The sequence below is a fragment of the Strix uralensis genome, chromosome 10, assembly GCF_047716275.1.
Source record: "Strix uralensis isolate ZFMK-TIS-50842 chromosome 10, bStrUra1, whole genome shotgun sequence".
NCBI classification, from domain to species: domain Eukaryota; kingdom Metazoa; phylum Chordata; class Aves; order Strigiformes; family Strigidae; genus Strix; species Strix uralensis.
In genome coordinates, this window is record NC_133981.1 from 5,589,938 (window position 1) to 5,606,002 (window position 16,065).

At 39.2% G+C, this 16,065-nt stretch overlaps 1 protein-coding gene across 6 annotated transcripts; it reads left to right on the plus strand.

The window, feature by feature from the left end:
• Positions 1-1,120: 1,120 nt before the first annotated feature.
• On the plus strand, positions 1,121-15,380 carry CEP15 (centrosomal protein 15). Of its 6 annotated transcripts, none has more exons than XM_074879025.1 (5): positions 1,121-1,210; positions 2,833-2,914; positions 3,649-3,772; positions 8,529-8,603; positions 11,333-15,380. In XM_074879025.1, exons 2-5 carry the CDS (start codon positions 2,862-2,864, stop codon positions 11,474-11,476), a joined length of 396 nt encoding a protein of 131 aa, XP_074735126.1. In that variant the 5' UTR covers positions 1,121-1,210; positions 2,833-2,861; the 3' UTR covers positions 11,477-15,380. The 6 variants fall into 6 exon arrangements, with proteins under 6 accessions (XP_074735126.1, XP_074735131.1, XP_074735127.1 ...); XM_074879026.1 differs by having other exon boundaries at positions 1,132-1,219; XM_074879028.1 differs by having other exon boundaries at positions 1,132-1,169.
• The last annotated feature ends 685 nt before the right edge of the window (positions 15,381-16,065 follow it).

The following is a 16,065-nucleotide window of genomic DNA, read 5'->3' on the forward strand; positions in this document are numbered from 1 at the left end:
TGCTGCAATAAGCAGGGGTAAGTTGACAAAGAACCTTAAAGAACTTGTTTAATTATATGTCGTTAATTAATATGAGTTTGTTGCAGAAATATAACATCAATGGAAAAAATAGAAAATGTAAAGAGCTGAAGAATCACAAGAAAAAACTTTTGATCAGCAGTGAGAAAGGCTCGTGATGAGGCATCTTAAACACTATGATCAGAGAATGTTTAGAAAGAGAACAGGGAAGACAAGCTCTTTCAGAGCAGCTTTTAGACATCACCTGCAGCTGCGAATGTGCGTAAATCTAACAGGCAACAATGAAGAAAAATGAACTTTCAGCTGTATTTGGCTTAGAATTGTTTGGTTTGTGTTTTCTGCACAGGACAAAACATTCATAAAAAAGTGGATTAATTCTGCTTTTTGTACATTTGTACATCAAGTGCATTTTGATGAAAACTTGACTATAACGGCCTAGAGTCAGCCTCAGTAACTGCTCAGCTTTGAGGCCTGGAAGAAATTCTGCTCTCCAATATACGGAGGGCAAGATCACACCACAGGGTTTGGAAACGCATGGAGAATCTGGCTGGCATTCACAGCGCACTGCCCGTGCAGAAAATGTAATGCTGTGCCTTCTACGGGAAAGTAACAACTGGCTTCAAATGTAAGTCTACCTCGGTGGAGAACACGAAGGCAGTGGGACGAGCGGACTCTGGCAGGAGCGAGGACCGGCAGCGCTAACCCTCAGCAACAACTCAACGTCACTCGGACCGGGTTCACTCTCCCCCGGCGCATTTGGGCCGCAAAGCCCCCAAAGTTTGTCCAAACTATTGCCAAATCTCGCGTGAGCGTGTGTAGGGGACTGGGGTGGCTCAAGCGATGGCTTTCACCGACCCGAGCCCTCCGGCAGGTCCGTACCTGCCCCAGCCCCCCGCCACGGCCGCCAACCGGCCCCCTCAGCCGTAACGGTCACGGCACGCGCCCGCCCTCCAGCCGCGGCCCGCCCGCCGGCAATGATTGGACCCTGCGTCCCCTCTCTCCTCCAATCCCAGTGGCGAAGGCTGATCCTGACGTCCCCTGGTTCCGCCTACCGAGGCGCAACGAGACCAATCAGCACCTACGGCTGGGCTCCACCTTTCCGGCCGTCTCCATGGCAGCGGAGGGGGGGTCAAGGCGTCGCGGAGATCATGGTGGGTGGTTGCTTTCCTTTTCGAAGCCGGCGAGGCTAAAGGTAAACTAGGTCTGCGTATTTCTTTATCTTTCTTTCCTGACTTCTCCTCCCTCAATCCTACAGAATGGTACATTCCGACGGGCTCGTAGATCCCCCCCCTTCCCATTGGTAGGGCTAAGGGTGGCTCCTGCGTGCCCCTTCGCTCGCGCCGCCGCAGGTCGTGGCCGCTCCCCTCCCGCCCTTTTCAGGGGGTGCCGGCCTGAGGGGGGAGCGCCTATCCCTGCTGCCTCCTGCCGCCCCTCGGCACCTCCTGAGGGCTCCTAGCGAGAAAGGGGGGTGAGCGTGGGGCTGCTGGGTGGGCCTGCCGGCAGCGGCCCAGCCCGGCTCGCCTCGCGCCTTGGCAGCCGCCCCGGGAAGCTGCGTGTGAAGCGATCGCCCCTTGGTGCTGCGGGCGGAGGGTGCTTGTTTATTGCTAGTTTGTAAGCTAGGCTCCCCTAAAGAAAAGAGGTGCGTGGGGTTGTGCTCCCTGTGATTTAATTTCTCTGGCTGCCTGTAAAGATGCAGCCTGATGAGCACAGGTCTTGCCTGGTCTCACAAACAGTGTGAAGTTCCCTGGCTGAGGGAAAGAGCACAGCGGGGATGCGCTCCTTGTTAGACGAAGGGGAAGCATTAGCAATAGGCCGGTTGCATAGAAGGGTTTTTCAGAAGGTCGTGAAACATTCATCTCTAGAAAATGGCCTCTGCTAAAGCTAGCATGCACGTGTAAACAACTTGCTTTGAAGTTACCTGTGAATGGCAGAGAGGAGGCCTTTCCTAATGTTCTCGTATCTTGATAAGATCTTCTAGTTCTCCCACCCTTTGACATTGTGAACATGTGATAGGTTCTTTAATTTTCCTTAATGTGACAACAATGCAGTTACCTCTGAGGTGAAAAAATATGACACTGTAAAACACATTCAGCGTTCTGAAAAGTGCTGTAGGATCATCATTTGCATGCAGCAGGCAGTTGATCTCCTTCATACCTGAAAAAAAATCAGATGTAAATGATTTAAGCTATGTTTTCCATCATTTACTGTGTTACACTACTGAAGAGCTGAGTTCAAGAAGTTTTCACTTAATTTTTCAAGCACTCAAAATTGAAACTGGTTTAGTAGCTTAAGTTACTTAGTTTAATCATGCCTGTACTTAAACATAGATTTCTATGAACAGGGCACTGTATCTGTGAGAGGTAGTTATAAATTATATTTACAAGTATACTTCAGTGGGAGGGTTATACTTGTATACAAGTATAACTTTGTGTTCAGAGTAACATGACAGAAGGTAGAAATCACTAATGTAAACAGTAATACACAAATTATGCCAGCACATAGTTTGTGTGTGAGGTTGTAAGCACCTGAAAGTTGGGAAAACTAATGCTAAATCTGAAACTTGAAAGTCAAATTTTAGTTCTCTCATAAATTATTAGAATACAGTAAGATTTTCCTGAAACATATTGTGAACATCAGTAGCGTGCATGTATTCAAAGCATAACGTGACAATGTCTTGTGGCAGGTTTTGCATAGATAGCTGATAAATAAATATCATGGGTGCAACTTTTTAACACGGAATTGTTTAATACTGAAAAGTGTATGTTCATGGATGTCTTTGGAAGATTTTAATTGCACTTGGTTTTCCTTTTATAGAGTGACAAAACTGGGGCAAACAACTGGAAATGTCATCCTATTTGGCCCAGGAGGTTCACCTTGCTAGAAGACACGAAGAAATGTAAGTAATTGTTTCAGCACTGTGGCCTGTCTTGCAGCAGTTTCTGTTGTGGTCTTGCGAGACCTCCCCGACTGCACATGACCGTCCTGTGAACAGTGAATCCCAGCTCTGTACAGAGCACAGCGGTATTTCACCAAGGGGTTGGTGTTCCAGGAGGTGGCACTCTTCCTTCATGAACTCTTGGAATTAGCAGCCTTCCTTGCCCTTAAGGGTATTTAGGTTGATGAGGTTTTTGACTTCCAATGGTGGTGTGGTTTAAGGTCCCCATTGTTAACCTCCCATCACTATTAAATTCGTATTTGGGGAAGGTAATTGAATTCTCTCACTCTATGCTTGAATTATAGAATTGCTTCTTTGTTGCCCTGTAAACTCAGACTGGGAAGCAAATACAGTAATGATTCAGAAAAATCTGCTTTTCTTATAACAACTAGTACTTGCCAATGAGCAAGAGTAGTACCGATCAAGTGACCCCAACCCACCCTGTCTTTCCTGTTCTGGGAGATTCAGTGCTTCTAAGCACCTTAGCATATGAGGACTGCTGGTTGCAACATTATAGCTTCATACAAGCACAGCAGGTGGTGTCTGCCTGTACCTTTTCCCTCCCCCAGCACACCCACCCTACAGCCGGTTTAATTAGCCCCATAGTTTTGAGAAAACTGGGTAAGGTAAAAAGGTTATTTTCTAGCTCCTGAGCAAAATGTTCTACCCACTTAGCAAAATGTTTTCCTTTGTAGACTGTCTCAGAGATCAGAGCTGCTACAGCAGATGGAGACTTATCTAGGAGACAAAAAGACTAAAAAGACATGGCAAACTCAAGCAGCTGATACAGCTCATAAAAGGAATGCAGCACTTTTAAATGTAAGTTTCTGCAACTACCAGGAACCGCATTGAAATGTCATGGTTATGTAGCTTAGAGAATTTTAAAAAAAGTGTTTGCTCTATAGTTATCATAGTTATCATTTGAATTCTATATACAGTTCCCTCTTCTGGAACTTGACCAGAAGTATTAAATGACAAGTCTTTATTATCTGATGGCATCACTACCTATTTCCCATGCCCTTCTTATATGAGCCTCGTGGTGGCAGCTGCTACTATTTTTTTTTTTTTTCAAGTACATGTAGAGATGCAACACATGCTATTACATGTCTGCCCAAGACCCAAGAGTCTGACAAGACTCACAGCACCTCTACACTTTGATTCAAGATTCAAGGGTATGTTTGGAAATGGGGGCTGACCAGCCTCTAATGCTTTGAGTCCAGGGTAGAAATGTTCTCCTGCTATGTTTGTGTGAAGTTGCGGAAGAAGTTCTTGGTTTAATGTTTTTCCTTAAAGAGGTGTAGAATGACTTGAAGAATCTTACTTGCAAGTCAGTAGAAGCAGTGTTGGGTGTTTCTGGCTCTTCCTAGTGGTGGTACTGTTAATAATGTTAACTGTTCTACATACCTGCTGTCATATTTAGGTAAGATTTGTGTTTCCTAGGTAAATCCAGCAGACATTTGAGAATGGGCAATTAAAAAGATGTAGGTTTGATGTCAGGGACTGGAATGCTACAACCTCTTCTGGAACCCCTAGCTTAGGCATCTGAGTTTGAAGCGATTGCACTTGACCACTGACATGAGCATGCAGTTGAAAAATGTTTGTCTGTTGTTCAGGAAACAGCAGAAAACCGTACCTCTTGTGCATTTTCTTTAAACTCTTCCTTATTAAGGGTTCATATTGCATGTATCGTGTTTATTGAAACAGTAAGTTTTACTCTAGAAAATTACAAGATTAATTTGTGGCACTGAAAATTTTTTGTTTCTTCGTGCAGAGCCTGGTTAAAATTTAAAATGTTCACACTTCGGGTGGGTATAATTCTGTTGCAGGCCCCCTTTGTATTTAAATGGAAGTTATATTTAGGGAGTGGCAGATAAGGCAAAACAGTTAATCAGGGATGCCTTAACCATTCTGTGACAAGGAAGATTTTTCAACTTGGACTCTGGTAAACTGGTGCATTCTGGGCTGGGGCAATCAATCTCCTCTGTACTGGGTATAGATAAGTGTAGGTGCTTCAGTGGGAGGCTGGGGAAAAGTGGATGGTTTGTTTATTTTTTCCATAGTTCGTGCTCCATTGATTTAGTAATTTCAGCCATTATATCTCCCATTTTCCATATGTATTTTGTAATAGATTTTTATTTCATAAATGTAGTTTTTAAAAATTATTTGTATTTTATAAACGCATTCTCCGTTTATGTATACAGGCGAACATAATAAATGCAGGGTATATTTCTGCATGCTGAAAGCTTGTTGTATTGGAAATGTTAACAATAGCTCAGACATATACAGAGTGTAAATATTTTTGCAGTTAAACAGATATTTGCCATCTTCTGTCACATCCTCAAAATTGTTCCTTTCAAGTGTCAAAAATGTTGGTGTTTGTACGGGAAAAAAAGCAAAAACATATGTACCAAAACAAATTCTGTTGCAGGATAAAGTAGCATAAATCAGTTTAAAGCTATTAATTTTATACTAGTTTTAACAGGCGTGCACTCCTGCAGATGCTTTCTGATAACAGAAGAAAACAGGAAAAAAAAAAAAATCTATGCAGAATAATATATGAGAAGCTTGAAAACAAGACTGATTAATGTGCCAGATTCAGAATATTGTTCCTGATACCAGGCACTGTACATTTCACAGTTACCATGTGGAGAGTTGTTGATTTGGCCTACTCAAAAATACATGGACATGATGAAGTGTTATTTTTTTATTTGCATTTCTGGTTTTCTGCATGTAAGCAAAATCAGTTGTTTTCAATATGTGATCATAGCAAAAGACATTTTCTCTGTGCTAGTTGATATTTATGTACAGGAAAGAATTTCAAAATTAATTTATTTTCTAATCTGTAGGAAGCGAGGAACTAAATATTTTTTTAATTGAAATTTTAACATTATAAGCACTTGTTCAGCATTTCAACATAATTATTGTGGTATTTTCCGTGATGTCTTTAGAGGGAGACTGCAGATTAGGGAAATCTGTATCATTTGGTACTTATATAATGTTGTCATAATAAAAGCAGAAATTAGACTAGTATTTATAATCTCATTTATGACATTTGTCAGCAATATTTCTTGTGTTTAGAAATATGTATTACTGTGCAACAGCTTATAACATGAAATAGAAAAATGAGATAAAAATATGCTATATAGTAATTAGTATCGGGAAGGTAATTTAGACCAAATTTGCTTTTCTTCACAGGCATGTAATTCTAGAATTATTTAAGTGGGATATTGCCAGACTGATATCAATATAAGTGACAGCTGAATTTGGTCCCCTAAAAGTGATGCATGTGTCATGCATTCCATTTTACCTCTGGGGAAGGGTCTTGAATTGTTTTTGTTCCAGTCCTTGTGGTTTTAGGGGAAGCGTTGCAAGATGCTCTCTTTTTTCAGTACTGTGACATATTAGATTTGCTGTTTTCTCCAAAGAAGTTTACACTGCTGACGTATTTATTTTTATATTGATGACAGGGATTTCTTTTTCATGCAAAGCTTACCAGTTGTAGACACACAAGAAGTGCCATCTAATCTTTCAGTAGTTCCAGTTATTTTCTAAAGCATACTACACCTTCCAGCAAAAATTTCTTTCACTGTCTGTCATTAAATCAGTATTCTGAATGACAATAGACTGCACAACATACAAACTAGAGTGAGCAACGAAAAGACACATCCAATATCTAGGCTATGCCAAAGTGACCTTCTGTACTAAACATATATGCACAACTGCTGTCTCCTTCCTTGCCTGAAAGACACTCGTTTCCTATCACCAGAAATATTCCAGTGACTTAGCTGAGTATGTAAAGAAATAATGATCTTGATCAATATTCTTCCTTCCTGTGAAAATTCCTACAGGATTTAGGAAGAAGGAATCAGAAAGGAGGAAAATCCTATGGAAGAATATGAAGTGAACATTACTGATTGACCCTTCTTTTCAGTATGGTGATAACTTCTCCAGACTTGGTCTGAGCCATACTGATAGGAGCTTCATTTGGTGCTCTTCGTGGTGTATCTGTTCTAAGTACATGCAACAGAGAAATTCCTTGCTTAGGTTACTTAAGTCTGTGTTGTCCTCTGATATTTTGACGTTGTGACTTCAAATGGCTTCCATCTTTGCTCATATTCCCCCTTTATGTTTATCCCGTTAGTCTTTTCTCACCTGAAAAGGGGCAGCCAGTTGCTACTTCTGAGGATTTGGATAAATCTGAGACTTAGTTTGCTCTCAGACATCCTTTAGCTTCCTACAAAGGTATGCACTTTGTTGTAGAAAAGGGATAACAGTTTTGCTTGGATCAGATTTGTGATTACGTACAAGATAATACAGTCATGCTGTAAAAGGAATTGTTGAAATCAAATAAGACGAACACTGTAAATTGGATGAACTGGGAGTATCTGTATCACTAAGTTGAACTTCAGCTAACAGTAAGGTTGTTTTTTGCTTTTATTAATCATACTCTACTGAATTTGAGTCATATTTTTGAAAGTAAACTTGAGTCAAGCACTGTTTACTTATTGATGTATTCAGATTGGCTATTATTCAATACGAGTAATCATGTTTGGTCTCTCTTGTGGATATGCTCCTCCAGAATCTCACTCTTCTTTTCAGCGGCAGTGGTGGTGAATATTTGGGAAGTCCCTTTGGGGAATTTCCTCTCTCATTTAGTTTTTCTGTTGTACTCTTCACACCCGCTCTCTGCTCCCAACTCTGCCATCTGCTATACTTTCTTTCCCCCTCCACTCTGTTCAGCTTTGGCTTCTTCACACCCCACTCCCACGTCCCTTTCTGTCTCTCTTCATCTGCCCACCACTCAATCTCTTCAATGTTTGGGTATGGAACTAAGCCCACAAGAATGGGTCAGAACTTTAAAGGGGGAGGGAGGTTAGTTTGGGGAGCTGTTTTGATTTGTTTGTTGCTGTTGTTTTTTGGTTATTTCTTTTTTTAAAAAAATATTCAGGCCTTTGTGAATCCATCACACATCCACTGGACAAGCAGAAACCCAAATACTGATTTTTTGTAAGAAAGCTATGTGAGGTGCATTGTCATCCAAGTTTGTCTGGTGAACAGCTTGCTGCAGCTCTACATTTTTGTGCACATGTTATGCATGCATATTAGCAAGTCATCTTTGTCTTGAGGAGTAAAGATCTTGCACATAATTTGCCTAGTTACTTTACAGTTACAGTAGCTAGAATACATACTTCAGTCTTCCTGCAGCACAGAGAAAACCATTCTGTTCCCCTCTATTTTCTTAAGTTTTACAGAACAGAATTTAACTGTAATTTACCCTAGTGTCCAGAGAGAATAATGGAGTTTTACAGCAACAGTCTTATGTGGTCATGAAATTTATTCTTGTATCAAAAAGGTACCGCAAACATATTTAGAAACTGTAGGATGTTAGTCTTACTAGTACAAGTTGGATTTCAGAGTGACTAAACAGAAAGATTTGAACTTCAGTGGTGTTATTTGAATGCTGGTTTGCTGTAATGGGTTTATTTAGTTAATTTAAATGTCTTTATGTAAGTGTGCATTTTCCTTTTAAAATTCCCAGTGTTTGTTTTTAAAATGTACTTTGCCTGTGTTTTAGGATATAGAAGCAGCAGAAAAAAAGCTGCAAGAAAGAGTGTGTTTACTTCCACATCCCGATACTGTTAAGTTAGAAGTAAGTCCTAGAACTCTGTCTTTTCATTTGCTGTTTACCAAATATTTTGCTTTTTTTTCCCCCCTGAAGCATGTTCTTAAAGTGAAAATAATTGATTTTAAAATCCAGTGACTGGTATAGCCAAAGGCCTGTGTACTGTTGTAGCAAGCTGAACCTAAATTCTGGGGCAAGGTCCCTAGATTCTGGAGCATTCTGGTGGAAATATTTAGCAGCTTTCAGATATATATAAACTTCTATTTAAAAATGAAGTCAAATATAAAAATGAATATTGAGAATATCAGAAGATTACTGTGTTTATTATGTCAGAGCTCTTTGTTTTATATGATATCCCATTTTCAGTTTGCCAGAGATTGTTATCTTTACATTTCAGGGTCAAAAGTTTATCAGCATGAACAGAGAAATTTTCACTTCTCAGAGTTATTTTATGGTTTTATGGGAGCTTATGAAAAGTACCGCTACAGCAGGAACACTTGATTTTTACTTCTCTACCTGTAGTCCCTAAAACATTATTTAAAGATAAAAATTGTGAACAGCAAGTTACTCTGAGAACTAAATACTATCCTGATGCAATGTAACCAGCTCGGTTCACTAGTCTCAAGACTGTTTTATCAGTATCATGCAGTGATGAATGAATGATGAGGACAGAAGCAGTCCTGGGAACAGGAATTGGAGCACAGCTCTTCCTGATGCAAACTAAACATTTTAACCACAAGGCCGCTGAGTTAGATTCCCACTTGGGTTTCTTGCACCAGTGGTTTGTGGGTTCTCCGTTGTATGGTGGCTTAGTTTCCCCAGGCATAACAGTAGGGACTGTCCCACGCTACTTTGTGTGCTCAAAGGAGGGGAAAGGTATAGACTTCAGCGCTGTCAGCCTGTGAGGAGGGGCATATTGTACATTAGTTTCACACCTGCTGGGCAAGTGTTGTAATGCTTAGGCTATTACTTAAATGAGAGTCATCACTTCTTGTTCTGGTTACTGTTAAAAGTTTTTGTAAATAGCCTGCTCCTATCACTCTGACAGGATGCACACTGAGTACGCTCATTCAGTGATTTTTTTAAAGAATTTTTTTAGAGATATTTTCAGGCAAATGGGTGCGTTTTTTTCCTAGATACCTGTACATCTTGAATGATGCTAAGAAAGATGCTTGCTACTAATATCGAACCTATTTTGACTGTGTTCAAAAGTAGTTTTAGACTCCTTGAGGACTTTCAAGGCACCTCTAGAGTTGTTTGGATCAGTTCTGGACTGCTTCTCCCTCTGTCCTGGGTTAGTTGTTAAACTGCTTGCGGCACGTAGACCGAAATCCGCACAAATTGGAGAATGCAGAACAATTGCTTATGACTGCAGAGATGTCTATGCTCTGCAGCAGCGGTTGAATTTTAGAGAGAACAGAGTTACTATTTGAAGGAGAAGATTCTATTTCAGCCTTTTTTATACTTCTAGAGAAGAGTGCTATAAATAGTGGAAAAAGAAAACTTTCTTTCATGGTACAAAATTCTTGTGCGTGCTTTGTTCCAAAACACTTCTGAGCATATTTCACTCAGCCATATATGTGTCTGTATTAATATACTTTGAAAGTTATGGCTATAATGGATCCCCAGCTTGCTAAGTCGGAGTAGTTTTGTGTGACAGCACATATGCTTGTCAAAAAAGATTCTTTGAGTAAATCTGTTGAAGAAAATATTTTTGTAAATCTGCAAGAGCCATAATTATATCTGAGTTACATGTAAGGATCAAAATGATTAGCCAGGAATCTAATACTCTGCAGGGAGATGTTCAGTTTTGTAGCACGCTGCTTCTACGTTATGTACTTAAGTAAAGAAAAAAAGGCTCAACACGTATGTACTGTAAATGTTTTCTACTACCAAACTACTTTTTTCTGAATGGACATCAATGTCTAAAAATACTTACACTTACATTGGTGGATGGATTAAAGTGTTAGTTTAATACAGCGCTCTGATCACATTATTTTGCGGAAATAAATGCTACATGGCACTTAAAAATTTTCTTCAAAATCCTAGAAATGACAGAGTTATCCTTAGGATACCAACACAAAAAAGATGAATGGTATGTCCATTCCACAGATAAAAAAAGAAGTTAAATTTATTACTCAGAGTCACAGGGTAATGCAGAGAAAAGGTTAGATGATACACAGTGGTTTTCCTAGACCACAGGATAAGTATACAGCTATTTTTTTTATTATTCTTTGTGATCCAAATACTAGAGTTGATTACTTCGTCAGTGATTTATCACATCTAAAATTTTACTCAAATATTTTGAACTACATTACTGCAAACTTTTCTAGGATAACCAGTTTATATAGCACTTTTTGTTTATAACATGAAACAATTTTTCTTCCACTTCAGAATTAAATTCCACTAACGTACTACTACTAACGAACTACTTAAATATAAAGGCTGCTTTTGGAAAAGTTTATTATCACAGAGAATATTTTAATAAAGGTACTGTGAGGGTCTAAACTAATCTGTTGCTTACCACAAGAGGGCACATTCAGTCACTCCACAGTTCATGCTGCAGAATGAAATCTTTCCAGGCTGGTATTTTGTATCATACAAGAGGTTTGAAATTTCTTCTGTAAGTACGTTGTGCTGTTCTGAATTGCTTCACTCATAAGGCAAGATTTAATAATGCATTGCATATCTATATTGTTTTTAAACAGGCTGACACAGATTTTGAAATTGTTTATTTTTTCTTATATCTTTCTCAGACTCTCTATTGGGCATCAATAAAAGAATCTCTTCCCAAGTGGGAACAGTTTCTTTTAGGAAGAGCAGAAGTTCCTATTGGTTTTAAGAAAATGAAAACTACAAAACAGAACATAAGCTACCCAGAAGAAGATTCACAAAAATAAATGCTCTAGTTTCATTTTGTTTTGTAATTTATGGCTTAAGCAGACAAGATCATCCAGATCAGGCAACAGAATACCATGCCATTAAATTGTAATGTAAATCATTTAAATGAAAACGAGCTATATTGGATAATTTGCTTCCATTGTCGCATTGTGTACAGTTCTTTATTTTTATTCTGTATTAGAGAAGCAATCCGTGAAGAGGCTTTTAGGATCAGAAGTGAGAAACACTGGTGTATAGAAACCCACCAAGGCAATTGCTTTTTCAGTATGAGAAGAGTTTTAGACTATTTTTAATCCTCTGCTTCTACATAAAAGTGCAATAAGTAAAGACAGATTCATGCATTATCTTTCTTCACTGCAGTCATCTGTGCTGTATGCCTCTTTGTGGATGAGGGGGAAAGGAGAAATTTACTGTTAACAGGAAAGGCAGGCTGTTTGCATCAAAGTAGCCTTGGTTTAGCACCAGGAATCTGTGTAAAAACCTTCAGGACAGCAGTTGTAGAAGGAACACCTTGAATTTCCGCAACTTGTTTTCCCTGATTTTTGTCATTGCCACTTTCATAGCTTCCAAACCTCACTCCAGTAACCACTGCTGCTTTTCCCAACCTCCTGCTGCCTACTTTGTGTTTCCTGTCTAATGGGTGGCTAAAAACAAGAAAAAGTAAACAAATCTCTAGGGTTTTTTGCTAACTCTAGGCTGCTCTTAATGCTATTTTCTTTCTGTTGACATAATCTACAAGTGAGAACTTTTGCTTAGGCGTCTAAAGTTTGAAAGAAGCAAACTGGAGGGTAACTGGTAGTCGCTGACAAAGAACCAAGCATATGTAGGAGCTGAGGAGATAATATTTTCATTTTCAGCCATTGAACAGCTCCTCAGCTTCCTCCTACAGAGGTGCACTCTCAGTGAGTTTTGATTGTACAGTGGGCTAACTCGGTATGAAAATTTTGCTGCTCTAGTGCAATGCTTTTTAAAGTAACAGTTCAGTGAAAAATCCTTCCAGGTGTGTGACTTGGCCTGCAGAAATGTAATCCTTTCTAAGCAAAGAAGTCTAAGATTTTTTTTTTTTTTTTAGTTAAGAACCTGGATGTGAGTCAATATATTGTTAAAATTGAATCTTACATGTGGCAACATACTTCCACCCCCAACCTGGAAGTAGGAGAGAAAATTTTTACCTCTGCCAGTGTTTGAGGATATGAAAACGTAATGATTACAAATTTTGCTGGGCTACTAGTGAACTAATCTATGCATTATCTCCTTGCTACATAGAGATATATCCTACTACTAAAAAAAAAAATGTATATCTCTATGCCACATGAAGAATCACTGACACAATAAAATCAAGACTTCAGCTGTGATATAAAATTGTATGTTTTCAAAGGGAATATTAAGAGTTCATTTAAAACTTTTTCTATTGAAGTGTCCATTAAACTGATAAGTTTTTACAGAAACTGCCATCTTAGAAATATCCTGTTGAGTGGGTGTTGGTGTTTGTAACAATAACGTTGTTTTCATAATATGTGATGGCAGATTAGCACGCTTCTCTGCAGTGTTGTTAACAGTTGTAATTAAGGAATAAACAGTAAAGGGTGTCAGTCCGATGACAATTTCATCTATAGTGTCACAATACAAAATGTCACAAAATATTAGAACTGTTATATAACTACAAAAATATCAAATTAGGCTTTCATTTTACAAGCAAAGAGCTTAAAAAAAAACCTGGCATAGAGACCATTGCAATTTTATACCTACTCAGTGTTCTGTCACAAAGACAACTTGGTAATATTTTATTCTGTAAAATCACAATGTGGCTCTCAATCTGATTTAGCAGGACTGGGTATGGATCTTAGAACTGTAGAGCTCAAATTTAAAAAGCAAATAATTGGAACCAGTTGAGCAGACAAGAAGGGAAAAGCTATTACACATGATGCCCAGAATGAAGGGATGGGTGAGCAGTTAGTTGCTAACAAAGACTAGGATTCATCCTGGTCTTTGCATCCAAAGGGAAATCACTTAAACTAAAATCTGGGCCCCTAAGTACTTTATACGTGTGAATAATCTGGGTCTTTATCTCTTTCGACTCCGCCTAAACACTGGGACACAATGCAGATGCTGACTATCTCCTTACCCCTTTTGATTTCCCGTGGAAGGAAAGCTGAGCGTGTGGACTGTGAGGCCATGGCAGCTGGGTGGGTGAGGAGTTTGTGGTGCCGTGAGAGGCACCTGTGAGCAGTGTTAGTGTAGTTTGTGCCGCAGTTCACTGCTCAGATAGTGTGTTTCTGATGAGTTTGTTGTTGTTATTGGGCAGAGATTAAGATTAAAATGAAAGTATCTTCTTTTCAAATAAAGAAATTACTTTTTTTCCCTGCAGCATAGCTTTAGAAGCAATAGGACAACTAGTGTGTGGAAAGCTATATAGGAACATGTCCAGATGGGAAAAATGAAGAGAAACAGTTAAAGCAGGAATGTGTATAGGTGACTGCTCTCAGAGCTAAGGGCCTTCATGTTGGCCAGTGGTCTGATAGAAATAAATGCAATTGCAGGTGACTGTGCAGCAGCACAGCGACAGGGGCAGGGAGGCATCCGGCGGGGCCACTGCAGCACAGACCTTGGGCAGGGAACATCATTATATGGTATCTCCTGTTAGGTTTGGTGAGTGCACAGATTAATTTACTATGGCTGAGCTAGCTTGCCACTTGCCTTTCGACAGATACAAATTTGAGAACGCAAATGTTAGTTCAACTAAAGTGTGTTTAAAAAAAATTCTTTTTTAAATCCTGAAACCTGATTGATACTGATATGGTTTAATATTGGCTTTAAATGAGATCTTGAATAGGTATTCTTCACCAACTTCAAACATATCAATTTGATGTAGTTATACCCCATCTTATCCCAAGCTTTTATATATATATGATAAAATATATTTTTATATATATATTACATTTTATATATCTCTCAAGTAATTTCGTACCTATCTTGGGCAAATGGTTTTTTTCCGTCAGAACATAACCTGTTACTCTGCATTTTTGACTTGTTCCTCACCCTTTTGTGCTAAAATATATGCATAAACTGCAAGGGTCCTAAGAGCCTGTTGCTTCTCATGCTTTTCTGGTGGGTGGGGGAAAGCAGTTGAGAGAAAAGCAGTAAGAAAACCGAAGGGTTTGCCTGTTTGCAAGTTAATCTTTGAGTATCTCACAAGAAGAAATAATTAATCATCCTTTTTTAAGTTTATGCACAGATGAGTAACCACAGTACTAACCCAGGAGCACAGCCTGTTCACCCATCTTGTCACCTCTACCATCACATTCCCGAGCTTTTTACTTTCTCAGTTACTCTGGCTGTGGGGGCAGCAGCAGAAGGCATGTTAGTTTTCCCTAGGATAAGAAATTTCTTACTCCGCAGAATCTTTCTCGAGCCTATTAATTTCATTTGGGAGCACATATGAAATACTAAGAGGGTTTAGAGGCATGGTATTTGACACTTACTATGGTATCCTCTTGATTGTATTTATTCAGGGTCATGTTTTCATAGAAGCTGGGAGCTAGATTTTAGGCTGAGCTTATAGTTCTTCATTTCTGTCTTTTTCATTCACATAGAGCAGGTCAGGGATGTAGATGCTCAGTTTGAGCTTGTTGGTACTGAAAAATAAGAAAACCAAATTTGAAATGGAATGTACTTTTAGAGGTTACATCTGAAAGAAAACATTATTTACTCCATAATGGTAATTTTCATAATATTTTAATAGTTGTGTTCAGATACAACTTGACCTTAGATATCACCCCAAATGCAAGCTGTTTTAACATATTTGTAATGCTAAGGTCTTCATTACTGTAATATTCTGTTTGCTCAAGGATTATAATCCATGGATATACTGTGCTACGGTTGAAATAAAGCTTTGATCCTGTAGTCCCTGCCTCTTGGACGTCAGTGTTACATTGCACGTACAAGTTGGATGTGAATTGGCACCTGCTGTACCAAAGCGTGTGGACAGTCAGGATGCCAGTGATAAATACTTTGGTTCGAGGTGGTGTTTATTTTCCTCAGTTCTCCTCTGACACTGATCTGAAATATTAATCTGCTGAGTGAAGATTAGAATCTGAGAAGTTTACTGCTGAAAAATCCAAATGTCATAAATCCCAGATCGATTATTTGCACTCTTCCTATTGTTTCACAATAAGTGTGAGCTGAATTACTTCGGATATGTGATTACTAGCAAGATCGGAATAGAGATGCTTGCAAAGGAGACAGGTGGGAAAAAAAAAAAAAACGGGTTCTTTAGTGCATCCTCCTGCTGTGTGAAGCTCTTTGTCTTTGCCATAAATAGGGTGATTTAATTTGGGAATTTGCTACTCCTTTTAAACACAGCTGAAACAGCTCTTGAAAATGCGCTAAACCGTACCCGCTGTATCTGTCGTCTTCCAGTTGTATCTTTTGCATTTGAGTTACTTTGGATACGTTTGTTTTTAACGCGTACAGATAGGAAGTATGCTCACTTCTCCCCATAAGTTTTACCACGAGTGATGATGATCTTAAAAATAAACGTGTGGTGTTCTTTCTCCTTACTCTCCGTCGTATCACCTACCAGAAAGCC